This window comes from Scyliorhinus torazame, chromosome 31 (genome assembly GCF_047496885.1).
Source record: "Scyliorhinus torazame isolate Kashiwa2021f chromosome 31, sScyTor2.1, whole genome shotgun sequence".
Classification (NCBI taxonomy): Eukaryota; Metazoa; Chordata; class Chondrichthyes; order Carcharhiniformes; family Scyliorhinidae; genus Scyliorhinus; species Scyliorhinus torazame.
Window position 1 is genome coordinate 16,327,081 of NC_092737.1, and position 13,305 is coordinate 16,340,385.

Below are 13,305 nucleotides of genomic sequence, written 5' to 3' on the forward strand. Positions count from 1 at the left end.
GTTAGGTTGGGTTGGGTTACGAGGAGAGGATGAGAGGGGTGGGGGGGGGGGGCGCGAGGGCCTACGCGGGGTGCTCTGTCCAGTGTAGGGTGCGGACTCGATGGGCCGAATGGCGGCCTCCTGCACTGGAGGGAGGAGGTGGGGGGGGAGGAGGTGGTGGGGGGCTGCTTCGGGAATCCCGCGCTGGAATCTGTTCCGTGGCGGCGGGGCCCAGAGTTCGGCCTACTATAGCGGGAGTTACGGGGGCACGCGGAGGATGTGTCTATTGGGCAGAGTTGTTTCCGAAATTCACCATCCCAGGCCCTCTATGGGACATGACTCTTAATTCATTTGCGTTATGAACTCATTTTGGGGGGGGCAGCACGCGGCGCAGTGGTTAGCGCTGCTGCCTCACGGCGCTGAGGACCCGGGTTCGAATCCCGGCCCCGGGTCACCGTCCGTGTGGAGTTTGCACATTCTCCCCGTGTCTGCGTGGGTCTCACCCCCACAACCCAAAGATGTGCTGGTGAGGTGGATTGGCCACGCTAAAGTGGGGCAGCACGGTAGCACAGTGGTTAGCACAGTTGCTTCGCAGCTCCAGGGTCCCAGGTTCGATTCCCCGCTGGGTCACTGTCTGGGCGGAGTCTGCACGTCCTCCCCCGTGTCTGCGCGGGTTTCCTCCGGGTGCTCCGGTTTCCCTCCCACAGTCCAAAGATGTGCAGGTTAGGTGGGTTGGCCGTGTTAAATTGCTCATCGTGTCCAAAAAGGTGGGCTGGGGTGACGGGGATAGGGTGGAGGAGTGGGCTTAGGAAGGGTGTTCTTTCCAAGGGCCAGTGCTGACTCGATGGGCCGAATGGCCTCCTGTACTGTAAATTCTATGAAATTGCCCTTTAATTGGAAAAAAATTAATTGGGTACTCTAAATTTATGAAAATAAATTAACTCATTTTGAAGGCGGGGGGGGGAGTGAGTTGGCTGAATTTTTAAAAATTCACTCACGGGTATTGCTGGCGAGACGGTCGTTTAACGGCGGCCCCTGATTTGCCCCTTTCAGAAGGTGCCACGGGTCACCTTTTCTTGAATCGCTTTGCCATGAGGGAGCCTTCTGCTTTTTCTCGTTCTTGCCCCTCCCCAAGGCTGCCGCCACCTCCCGATCACAGAGCCAGGTATTTGCTTGTGGGCCGATGCCAGGAATTACGAGGCGGCTGTTGTGCTTTGTTCCAGGGCCCAGCTTTGAAGGTGGAGGTTGCGAGCGAGGCCGATTACCTCCTGTGTATCGAGCTTGTGAGTTGAGATAATGCTGAGAGATTTAAGGTGCCCTTTGTTACCTGCTTTCTGTGGGAGGTGGAGTGTGTGCGGGCGGGTGTGCGTGGGAAGAGTGCGAACCATCCGTCTTAGTCCCATTTTCCCGGCTCGCGACCTGTGACCTTTGTAGGTCACGGCACTTCCTCGCCGACTCTCTGGCGGCTGCGTCCTTCAGGGGAGCACAACAGGAGTGGGTCGTCTGGCTTGAGGGTCCCAACTGGGGGCGAGAGTGGGTAATCACCCCGGGGGCGGGGGGAGTCCTCCCTCAGGCGGAGGGCATGTAGAGAGGGCAGTTGGGTGGGCTGTTCGAGGGAAACGGGGTGGGCCGTCTTTCCTCCTCAATAAATATCCTGTGTTTCTAACGAAGCCCGTGAATTGCGTCATTACGACACGGTGGCACAGCGGGTTAGCCCCGCTGCCTCGCAGCGCCAAGGGCCCTGGTACCATTCCCACCTCGGGGTCACTGTTTGCGTGGAGCTTGCATATACCCCACCCCCCCCCCCCCCACCCCCCACCCCGTGTCTGCGTGGAATTCCTCCGGGTGCCCCGGTTTCCTCCCACAATCCAAAGATGTGCGGGTGGGCTGGACGTTCTTTCGGATGGTCAGTGAAGATTCGATGGGCCGAGTGGCCCACTTCAGCACCGCAGGGATTCTAACTTCCGAGTGTTTTCTTCCTTTTAAATGCATTTCGGATTTCTACCTTTTCAGTCAGCGAGTCCCTTCCTCTCTCGTTCAAAGAACTGTTTCCCCCCCCCCCAAGTCCCTTTCAATCTTTCTTCCATCACAATGAAGTCTATGCCCCCCCCCCCCGCTCCCCCTCCCCGGTTATTAATCACTGCTCATGGCAATTGCCGCACTCGAGCAGGCAGTAAGCGCTGCTGACCTCATCACTGTGCGCCCGTTTGAGTGCTTTGCGGCCCCCCCCCCCCCCTCCCAAACCCTCGGCTTCGCCCGCTGGCATTGGTAGCTACCGAGGGTGCGGGGCAGCGAGTGAGTGAGGGGGGAGGGAGGGGGGGGGGGGGGTCTGCGACGGGGCAGCCGGTGAGACGGCAACCAAATCACCACCGCGCTCCCAGGAATTGGTGACCTTGTATCCCAGTGTCTTGGGAATTCAATCGCCTGTGAAAAACCGTGACCCACAACCGTGGTTTGGGGAGGAGGGGGGTGAGTGGGCGCCTGATTCTTGAGTTGCTAGGCCCCTGATTCTTGAGTTGCTAGGCCCCTGATTCTTGAGTTGCTAGGCCCCTGATTCTTGAGTTGCAGGGCCCCTGATTCTTGAGTTGCAGGCCCCTGATTCTTGAGTTGCTCGGCCCCTGATTCTTGAGTTGCTAGGCCCCTGATTCTTGAGTTGCAGGGCCCCTGATTCTTGAGTTGCAGGGCCCCTGATTCTTGAGTTGCTAGGCCCCTGATTCTTGAGTTGCTAGGCCCCTGATTCTTGAGCTGCTCGGCCCCTGATTCTTGAGCTGCTAGGCCTGTCCTGAATATATCCCATTTAGCACGGTGATAGTGCCACGTGGCACGGTGGAGGGGTATCCTCGATGTGAAGACGGGACTTTGTCTCCACGAGAACTGTGCGGTGGGCACTCTTTCCAATACCGTCATGGACAGATGCATCTGCAGCAAGCAGATTGGTGAGGATGAGATATTAGCCTCATGCCAATCCCATTTTGCCACCAGCGACCCTCGAGAGAAAGCTATCATTTATTGTGAGGGGGAATTGATCCCGGGAACGGGCGGCTTGTCTGATGAGGAAAGGTTGGGGCGATTGGGTTTGTATCCGCTGGAGTTTGACGAGTGAGAGGCGACTCGATCGAAACCCTTTAAGATTCTGAGGGGGTGTTGACAGGGGGGGATGTGGAGAGGATGTTTCCTCTTGTGGGAGAATCTAGAACCGGGGGGGGGGGGGGGGGGTCACTGTTTAAAAATAAGGGGGTGGCCCCTTTAAGACGGCGATGAGGAGAAATATTTTCCCTCAGAGGGGGGCGGAGTCCTGGAACTTTCTTCCTCAAAAGGCGGCAGACGCAGAATCTTGGAATATTTTTGAGGCGGAGCTGGATAGATTCTCGATTAACGAGGGGGTGAAAGGTTATAATTGGGGTGGGGGGTGCGGGGATGCAGATTTGAGGTTACGATCCAATCAACCGTGATATTAAATACGAAGATCTGTAGAGGGACAGGTAGTATTGAGGAAGCAGGGGGGCTGCAGAAGCATTTGGACAGGCTGGGAGAGTGGGCAAAGAAGTGGCAAATGGAATACAATGTGGGAAAGTGTGAGGTTAGGCACTTTGGAAGGAGGAATGGAGGAATAGACTATTTTCTAAATGGGGAGAGGCTTCGGAAATCAGAAGCACAAAGGGACTTGGGAGACCTTGTCCACGATTCTCTTAAGATTAACGTGCAGGTTCAGTCGGCAGTTAGGAAGACAAATGCAATTTTAACATTCATGTCGAGAGGGCTAGAATACAAGACCAGGGATGTACCTCTGAGGCTGCACAAGGCTCTGGTCAGACCCCATTTGGAGTATTGTGAGCAGTTTTGGGCCCCGTATCTAAGGAAGGATGTGCCGGCCTTGGAAAGGGTCCAGAGGAGGTTCACAAGAATGATCCCTGGAATGAAGAGCTTGTCGTATGAGGAACGGTTGAGGACTCTGGGTCTGTACTCGGTGGGAGTTTAGAAGGATGAGGGGGGATTTTATTGAAACTTACAGGATACTGCGAGGCCCGGATAGAGTGGGCGTGGAGAGGATGTTTCCACTTGTAGGAGAAACTAGAACCAGAGGACACAATCTCAGACTGAAGGGACGATCCTTTAAAACAGAGATGAGGAGGAATTTCTTCAGCCAGAGGGTCGTGAATCTGTGGAACTCTTTGCCGCAGAAGGCTGTGGAGGCCAAATCACTGAGTGTCTTTAAGACAGCGATAGATAGGTTCTTGATTAATGAGGGGATCAGGGGTTATGGGGAGAAGGCAGGAGAATGGGGGTGAGAAAAATGTCAGCCATGATTGAATGGCGGAGCAGACTCGATGGGCCGAGTGGCCTAATTCTGTCCCTATGTATTGTGGTCAAATAGGGGTCTCCTCGTTCATGTATCCCTGGAGTTTTCGCAGCGAGGGTGAGGGGCAGTCACTGCACTGAACTCTTTAGGGAGCAAATTGGCTGTGCGCTAGAAGGGAGATGCTTATTGAAGTCTTGCAGAGTACGCCTGGTTTAACAATGTCGTTGAGTTTGATGTCTACTGGCATTTTCTTGCTTCAAAAAAAAAAAAATAAAGTTTTATTTTTAATCTTGTCACAGAAATATTGATGAACACGCGACTGGAGACTGCAGATCTGAAGTGGACGGTGTACCCAGAGTCTGGGGTAAGAATCGGATCATCTTTGAGTTCCCTCCTCCTTCCAGCCTTTCCATGGTTGAACTTTGAACCCTCTGCTGCCGCCGCGGTTCGGGAGTGGGGGGAGGGAATAAAAACATTTCGGGGGAACTGACACGCGATCCTTGGCTTCCGGAACAGAGGAACGAGTTACGAAATCAAGCGAGACAGGCTGAACTCTGAGCGGTCCTTGGCTAGGCCCCAGCTGGAAAATTCTGTCCTAATTCTGGGGGCCCACACTTGAGAGAGGATATCGAGGCCTTGGGAGACTGGCTGCAGAGAGGATTTACCAGAATGGGGCCCGGCGATGAGGGACTTATTTTATTCACAGCTTCGGCCGGCATTTGTTGCCCATCCCTAATTGCCCTTGAGGACGTGTCGGGGAGCTGCCTCTGAAGTCTGGGTGGAGAATGGGAGTTGGTCTCAACGAACAAAGAAAAGTACAGCGCAGGAACAGGCCCTTCGGCCCTCCAAGCCTGCGCCGACCATGCTGCCCGTCTAAACTAAAAACGTTTCCGGGGTCCGTATCCCTCTATTCCCATCCTATTCCCGTATTTGTCAAGATGCCCCTTAAACGTGACTATCGTCCCTGCTTCCGCCACCCCCTCCGGCAGTGAGTTCCAGGCTACCGCGACCCTCTGTGTGAAAAAAACTTACCTCGTACATCTCCTCTAAATCTTGCCCCTCGCACATCGAACCTATGCCCCCTCAGAGCGGAGACGGTTAAGAGGGTACTTAATCGACAGAGCTAAGCCACACCACCGACAACGGGTCAGATCTGCAGACCCGCCACATCCAGCCGTGAATGGTGGCGGACGATGAAACAACTCACTGGAGGGGGAGGCTCCACAAATATCCCCGTCCTCCGTGATGGCAGAGTCCAAAAGACAAGGCCGAGGCATTTCACTCCATGCAATCTTCAGCCAGAAGTGCGGGGTGGATGACCCAGCTAGGCCTCAATAGAGATTCCCAACATCACGGATGTCAGTCTTTAGCCAATTCGATTCACTCCCATCTGATATGGGCGGCATGGTAGCATAGTGGTTAGCATTGTGGCTTCACAGCGCCAGGGTCCCAGGTTCGATTCCCCGCTGGGTCACTGTCTGTGAGGAGTCTGCACGTTCTCTCCCCGTGTGTGCGTGGGTTTCCTCCGGGCGCTCCGGTTTCCTCCCACAGTCCAAAGGCGTGCAGGTCAGATGGATTGGCCATGTTAAATTGCCCTTGGGTTAGATGGGGTTACTGGGTTACAGGGATAGAGTAGAGGCGTGGGCTTAAGTAGGGTGCTCTTTCCAAGAGCTGGTGCAGACTCGATGGGCCGAATGGCTTCCTTCTGCACTGTAAATTCTATGATTCTATGATATGAAAAAAGGGCGACAGGCATTGCATACTGCAAAAGGCTATGGGCCCTGACAATATTCTGGCAAAACTACAAAAGAACATATATCGAACATAGAACATACAGTGCAGAAGGAGGCCATTCGGTCCATCGAGTCCGCACCGACCCACTTAAACCCTCACTTCCCCCCCCTATCCCAGTAACCCTTCCTAACCTTTTTGGACACCAAGGGCAATTTATCACGGCCAATCCCACCTAACCTGCACGACTGTGGGAGGAAACCCCCCCCAGGGGCAGGGGTCATCAAAGGCGCTATCAAGCGGCACTTAACTCGGCGATAAGCTTCTCAATTTGGGTTCTGCCAGGGTCACTCAGCTCCTGACCTCATTGCAGCCCTGGTTCAAGGGCAAAAGAGCTGAACCACAGAGGTGAGCGTGACCGAGCAATTCCGGGAGGGAATTCCGGGACACGCCACTGCCGGAGGTGGAGAAATTGAACGCGGGGATAGACAAGAGGCCAGAGTCGAAGGCGAACTCAGAGGGTTAATTGTTCAAAATCTCGGTTCGACCCCACAGCGGAGTACGGCGTGCAGCTTTGGTCCCCCTTGAGCATACTATTGCCGCAGAGGGCGTACAACGAGGCTGTAGCAGAGTAATAGATTATTTATTCATCAGCGGGTTCACCACACTTGTTCCTGGGGATGTCCAGCGAAGAGAGATTGGGGAAACTGGGCCTGTATTCAATAGGGTTCTGAAAAATGAGGTGATTCCATTGAAACCAACAAAAGGTTTTCAAGGGAATAGACAGGGTAGATGCAGTTAAGATGTTTCCCTTGCTTGTGGGCTGCAGGAATGGAATCGAGAATGGAGCATAAAAGTAGGGAAGTCTCTCTAAAACTATACCAGGCGCGAGTTCGACCAGACAGACGGGTTGCGAGAGTCCAAATGGAGACACTCTAGGGGGGGGGGGGTCTAGAACCAGGGGTCAGAATTTCCAAATAAGGGGGAATCCACTTAATAATAATAATAATAATAATAATCACTTATTGTCACAAGTAGGTTTCAAATGAAGTTACTGTGAAAAGCCCCTAGTCGCCACATTCTGGCGCCTGTTCGGGGAGGCCGGTACGGGAACTGAACCGTGCTGCTGGCCTTGTTCTGCATTGCAAGCCAGCTGTTTAGCCCACTGCGCTAAACCTTGAGACCGAGGTGAGGAGAGTTCCTTTCGCTCCCAGGGCGGTGAATCTTTGGAAATCTATCCCAGATCATCGAGTACGCTTAAAACCAGGCATAAAGGGATATGGCGATAATGTGGATTCTTATTGAATGGCGGCAGATGGGCTGAATGGCTTCCTCCTATGTTGCAGAGGACCCGAGAGCTGGTGACAAGGTGGTTTACCTTCCTCGCACTGATCTTGTTTTTGTTTTTTTGTGCTCATCCTTTAGTGGGAAGAGGTGAGTGGGAGTGACGATGAGATGAATACCGTCCGTACCTACGAGGTATGCAAATTCGGCACCCCCAATCAGAACAATTGGCTGCGGACCACCTACATCCCCCGGCACGGTGCCCAGCGGGTCTACGTGGAGCTCAAGTTCACCATGCGGGACTGTTTCTCCATCCCCGGGGTGCCAGGCTCCTGCAAGGAGACGTTCAACCTCTACTACTACGAATCGGACTCGGACTCTGCCACTCAGGGCTCACCGGCCTGGATGGAGAACCCTTACGTCAAGGTGGACACTGTCGCGGCTGACTCTGTCTTCCCCAACAAGAAGGTGGGCCGGGCGAACACCAAGATCCTCAATCTAGGCCCGCTGAGGAGGAATGGCTTCTACCTGGCCTTCCAGGACCAAGGGGCCTGCATGGCCCTCTTGTCCGTCCGGGTTTTCTTCAAGAAGTGCCCCGCCATGGTCGCTGGCTTCGCCTCCTTTCCCGAGACGGTGACGGGCGCGGAGCCCACCTCGCTGGTCATTGCGCCGGGCACCTGCATCCCCAACGCGGTGGAGGTCTCCATCCCCCTCAAGCTCTACTGCAACGGGGACGGCGAGTGGATCGTGCCGCTCGGGAAGTGTACCTGCGGCCCTGGTTACGAGCCCGCCAAGAAGCACACCGTTTGCAAAGGTGAGGGGCGCGTTGGGAGACGGGTGAGGGGCGCGTTGGGAGACGGGTGAGGGGCGTGTTGGGGGACGGGTGAGGGGCGCGTTGGGGGACGGGTGAGGGGCGCGTTGGGGGACGGGTGAGGGGCACGTTGGGAGACGGGTGAGGGGCGCGTTGGGGGACGGGTGAGGGGCGCGTTGGGGGACGGGTGAGGGGCGCGTTGGGGGACGGGTGAGGGGCGCGTTGGGGGACGGGTGAGGGGCGCGTTGGGGGACGGGTGAGGGGCGCGTTGGGGGACGGGTGAGGGGCGCGTTGGGGGACGGGTGAGGGGCGCGTTGGGGGACGGGTGAGGGGCGCGTTGGGGGACGGGTGAGGGGCGCGTTGGGGGACGGGTGAGGGGCGCGTTGGGGGACGGGTGAGGGGCGCGTTGGGGGACGGGTGAGGGGCGCGTTGGGGGACGGGTGAGGGGCGCGTTGGGGGACGGGTGAGGGGCGCGTTGGGGGACGGGTGAGGGGCGCGTTGGGGGACGGGTGAGGGGCGCGTTGGGGGACGGGTGAGGGGCGCGTTGGGGGACGGGTGAGGGGCGCGTTGGGGGACGGGTGAGGGGCGCGTTGGGGGACGGGTGAGGGGCGCGTTGGGGGACGGGTGAGGGGCGCGTTGGGGGATGGGTGAGGGGCGCGTTGGGGGATGGGTGAGGGGCGCGTTGGGGGACGGGTGAGGGGCGCGTTGGGGGACGGGTGAGGGGCGCGTTGGGGGACGGGTGAGGGGCGCGTTGGGGGACGGGTGAGGGGCGCGTTGGGGGACGGGTGAGGGGCGCGTTGGGGGACGGGTGAGGGGCGCGTTGGGGGACGGGTGAGGGGCGCGTTGGGGGACGGGTGAGGGGCGCGTTGGGGGACGGGTGAGGGGCGCGTTGGGGGACGGGTGAGGGGCGCGTTGGGGGACGGGTGAGGGTCGCGTTGGGGGACGGGTGAGGGTCGCGTTGGGGGACGGGTGAGGGTCGCGTTGGGGGACGGGTGAGGGGCGCGTTGGGGGACGGGTGAGGGGCGCGTTGGGGGACGGGTGAGGGGCGCGTTGGGGGACGGGTGAGGGGCGCGTTGGGGGACGGGTGAGGGGCGCGTTGGGGGACGGGTGAGGGGCGCGTTGGGGGACGGGTGAGGGGCGCGTTGGGGGACGGGTGAGGGGCGCGTTGGGGGACGGGTGAGGGGCGCGTTGGGGGACGGGTGAGGGGCGCGTTGGGGGACGGGTGAGGGGCGCGTTGGGGGACGGGTGAGGGGCGCGTTGGGGGACGGGTGAGGGGCGTGTTGGGGGACGGGTGAGGGGCGCGTTGGGGGACGGGTGAGGGGCGCGTTGGGGGACGGGTGAGGGGCGCGTTGGGAGACGGGTGAGGGGCGCGTTGGGGGACGGGTGAGGGGCGCGTTGGGAGACGGGTGAGGGGCGAGCTGGGGGACAGGTGAGGGGTGCGTTGGGAGACGGGTGAGGGGCACGTTGGGGGACGGGTGAGGAACACGTTAGGGGACAAGTGAGGGGCATGTTGGGGGAGAGGTTGGGGGAGAGGATGTGGGGCGCGTTGGGGAAAGGTTGAGGGGCGCATTGGGGAGAGAGGATGAGGGGAGCGTAGGGAGAGAGGATGAGGGTGGGGGAGGGGAGCGTAGGGACAAAGGGTGAGTGGGTAGTGGAAAACGGGGAGGGAAGAGGAGGGTCGGTTGGGGGGGGGGAAGAGGGAGGGGGCCCTACGAGGATGAGAGAATGGTGAGGAGGTGATTGGGGGAGTGGAGGGAGGGCAATGGGCCTTTGAGCTTCTCTCAGTCCGGTTGCCATGACCACAATGATGGAGCAGCCATGATGAAGCCTGACTGGTGATTTCCAAACATCCCCTCAGAATGTCATCCTGGTTTTACCAGCTCTAGGCCAAAGGACTAGGAAATCCATTGAGAGCAAGGGCCCTGCCGACCCAATAGAATCACTGAATGGTTACTGCACAGCAGGAGGCCATTCGGCCCACCATATCTGCGCCGACTCTCTGCTCGAGTAACCCACCTGCTCCCGAAACTTGTTTTCTCTTCAGATAACGAGCCAATTCCCTGCTTGCCCAATATGGCGGGCCCTGTCCTCTAGGCCAGGGCTCGGTGAGTTCAGGCCTCCCAGGGAGGCTTGAGCGCTCAATCTAGGCCGAAACCCCCTGTGGCCAGTACTGGGATGGTGCTGCGCTGTCCGAGACGCCGTCTTTAGGATTAAGACATTAAAACCAAGGCTTCATCTGCCCCCTCAGGTGGATGTTAAGAGATTTGTGTAACTATTGGAAGCAAAGCAGGGTGTGGGCCCTTGGGGCCGATATTTACCCCTCCATTGAAGTATTTACTGGCCATCTCATTGCTGTTTTGCAGCACCTTGCAGTGTTGAGTGCTTGACCTAGATTACACTTCAAAAACATTTCAATGACCCTGACTTGAAATTGGACCTTCTGAATATGTCAAAGGCAGTTATAGAGATGTGTGTCCTCTTGCCTGTCATTTGAGGTTGAGGGGCAGGTTTTCTAATGTGGAGAAAACGACCCTGTCCACATTTCGGTAGTTTTCCTTGATGTGCACTCTGACAAAGGAAGGTTCAGACTTGGAGATAGATTTAACACATTTATTGAACAGTTAATAATTCTCCTACTTGAGTTCGACTCTCCTGCTGATCTTGCTCCAGTAACTCAGTCTAACTAACCAGTCTGCTCTAAGCCATGCGGTGGGTGTGATGCTTCCTGATCTGCCCCTGTCTCTCTGAGTGTCGCCTATGGAAAGAGAAAGAGCATGCGTGCCCTGTCCTTTTATATGGGTAGCCCCCTTGTGGTAGTGTCACCTCTGGGTGTCTTGACTGCCCATTGGTCGTGTCCTATCTTACTGACCTATTGGTTGACTGTCTGTGTGTCATGGTGTCTCTGGTGCTCCCTCTAGTGTCTACTTAGTTCCAGTGTATTTACATTAACCCCTGGTGTACCTACAGTGATGCATATCACCACAACTGCTATCCTCATCCTGCGTCTGTACAATATACCAAAAACTATGTCACTCTGCGAGGAACAGTGCGAATATCAAGGGGTCCTCTCAGCCTCGTGCAACAGGCCCTTGTCTGCCTGGCAGTGGGCAAGGCAGGAGGCAAGGGGAGGTGGGGATAACGATTGAGACATTTGATGGGTTACGGAAGAAAGAAAGAGAGTGAGTGAGCGAGCGAGGGAGGGGCTATGGGGGTCGATTCGAGGGGTGCGTAATGCCCCTCCAAGTTGAGTGACGAATGCACGTTCCTCGCTAAGGCCGCACAGTGGAAGCAGAGTCGTGAGGCGGGGCGGGGGAGATTGGCGGAGGAGCTCCGAGACCTCGAGGGTTGTGCGGCTGGAGGAGGTTACCGAGGCCGGTGGGATTGAGGGACTTGGCAGTGGAGGAACTTGGAAACAACGGCGTAGCCAGCCCAGAAACCTACAACGGTCAGTCAGCGAGCCAAGGAGGGAAGATGGGACTTCACGTTGAACTTGTATAAGACATTAGATCGGCCTCGGCGGCCATGTTGGAATCCAGTTCCGCCCTCTGCACTTTAGCGAGGATGTGAAGGCATTCGATCAGGTAAAGATTCACGAGAATGGTTCCGGGGTTGAGGAACTTGAGTTTGGAGGATAGATTGGAGAAGGGCAGCACGGTGGCACAGTGGTTAGCACCACTGTCTCAGAAGAGCCGGGAACCTGTGTTCGATTCCGGCCTCGGGCGACTCTCTGTGCGGAGTCTGCACGTTCTCCCCCGTGTCTGCGTGGGCTTCCTCCGGGCGCTCCGGTTTCCTCCCGCAGTCCAAAGATGTGCAGGTTGGGGCGGATTGGCCGCGCTATATTGCCCCTGGGGAGGGTTACGGGGATAGGGCGGAGGATTGGATCTTGGTAAGAGGCTCTTTCAGAGGGTAGGTGCAGACTCGAAGGGCCGAATGGCCTCCTTCTGCCCTGGGGGGGATTCTGTGGACTCGATGTGAGAGAGAGAGGGTTTGGGCTGAAGCGGGGGGGGGGGGTGGGGGGTGCCAGGGCAATTCTGTGACTCTTTGCGTTGGCGGGCGTTGGATTCAGTGCCCATGAACCGCCACCCTCCCCAGCCTGACCTGGTGATAGCTGAGCCTCTGGACGCCCCAGTACGCATTGCCACCCAGTGACATGTTCTGGGAATGTCAGGCGGTGCATTGCCTGAGCTGAGGGCAGGATGGGGCTTGACTGCGAATGTGTTATCTGCAGCCACATGTTCAGTCGGGATGCGCTGTCTGCATTGATAGACGATGTGTAGCCTTCTGGAAGAGTACCAGGGGTCTATTTGAACCCTACCCGAGCTGAGTCAACATCAGGAATGGTGGCGAAAGTTGCCGGAGGAGGAAAAGGGATGGGAACACTTTTCGCGTCTATATTATTACGAGGATATATCGGCGCTGGAGATGTTACGTCAATATGACTTTGCCAGAAGGTGTAATTAGGGAAATAGAACCGGCTGGGCTCCCTTTCCTCGCAAAAGAGAAGGTGTGACCTCATTTAACTTTTAAAATGATTTTAAAAAGCGCAGAGAATAGCACGGTGGGTTAGCACTGCTGCCTCACAGTGCCGGGGACCCGGGTTCGATTCCCGGCTTGGGTCACTGTCTGTGCGGAGTCTGCACGTTCTCCCCCGTGTCTGCGTGGGTTTCCCCCGGGTGCTCCGGTTTCCCCCCACTGTCCAAAGACGGCCAGGTTTGGTGGGATTGACCTCCTGAAGTGTCCAAAAAGGATAGGTGGGGTTACGGGGGGGTAGGGGCCTAGGTAGGGTGCTAAGTAGGGGATGGGAGGGGGCCCTTGGGGAGCGGACCCCCCACCCCCCCCCCCCCCCCCATCCACCCCCCGCTTCAGATTGTCACATCTTATATACTGAATGACAGCCTTAAGACCATAGACTGTAAGATGGAGGAGCAGAAGGAGGCCATTCGACCCATCAAGTCTGCTCCGCCATTCAATGGGATCGTGACTGATCTGATGTGATAATCCTCAACTCCCCTTTCCCGCCTTCTCCCCATGACCCTCGATCCCCTCACTGACTTAAAAACATGCCTATCTTAGCCTCGAGCATGCTAGACAAAGCTGGAATGTAAAGCCAGTCTCAATGAGGTGACCACAAAACTATCGTCGACTGTCGTTTAAAATGGCCGATTCTGTGACTGCCTTCTCTGGAAAACAGCCAAGCGAG

The 13,305-nt window shown here is 57.0% G+C and overlaps 1 protein-coding gene across 1 annotated transcript in view; it reads left to right on the plus strand.

Moving 5' to 3' along the window:
* The first annotated feature begins 2,869 nt into the window (after window positions 1-2,869).
* LOC140404577 (ephrin type-B receptor 3-like) overlaps window positions 2,870-13,305 on the plus strand; it is a 27,027-nt gene continuing 16,591 nt past the window's right edge. Inside the window, exons 1-3 of the mRNA XM_072493180.1 lie at window positions 2,870-2,915; window positions 4,579-4,643; window positions 7,436-8,131. Coding sequence (XP_072349281.1) covers window positions 2,885-2,915; window positions 4,579-4,643; window positions 7,436-8,131 — 792 coding nt within the window. The 5' untranslated portion in view covers window positions 2,870-2,884. The remainder of the gene's footprint in view (window positions 2,916-4,578; window positions 4,644-7,435; window positions 8,132-13,305) is intronic.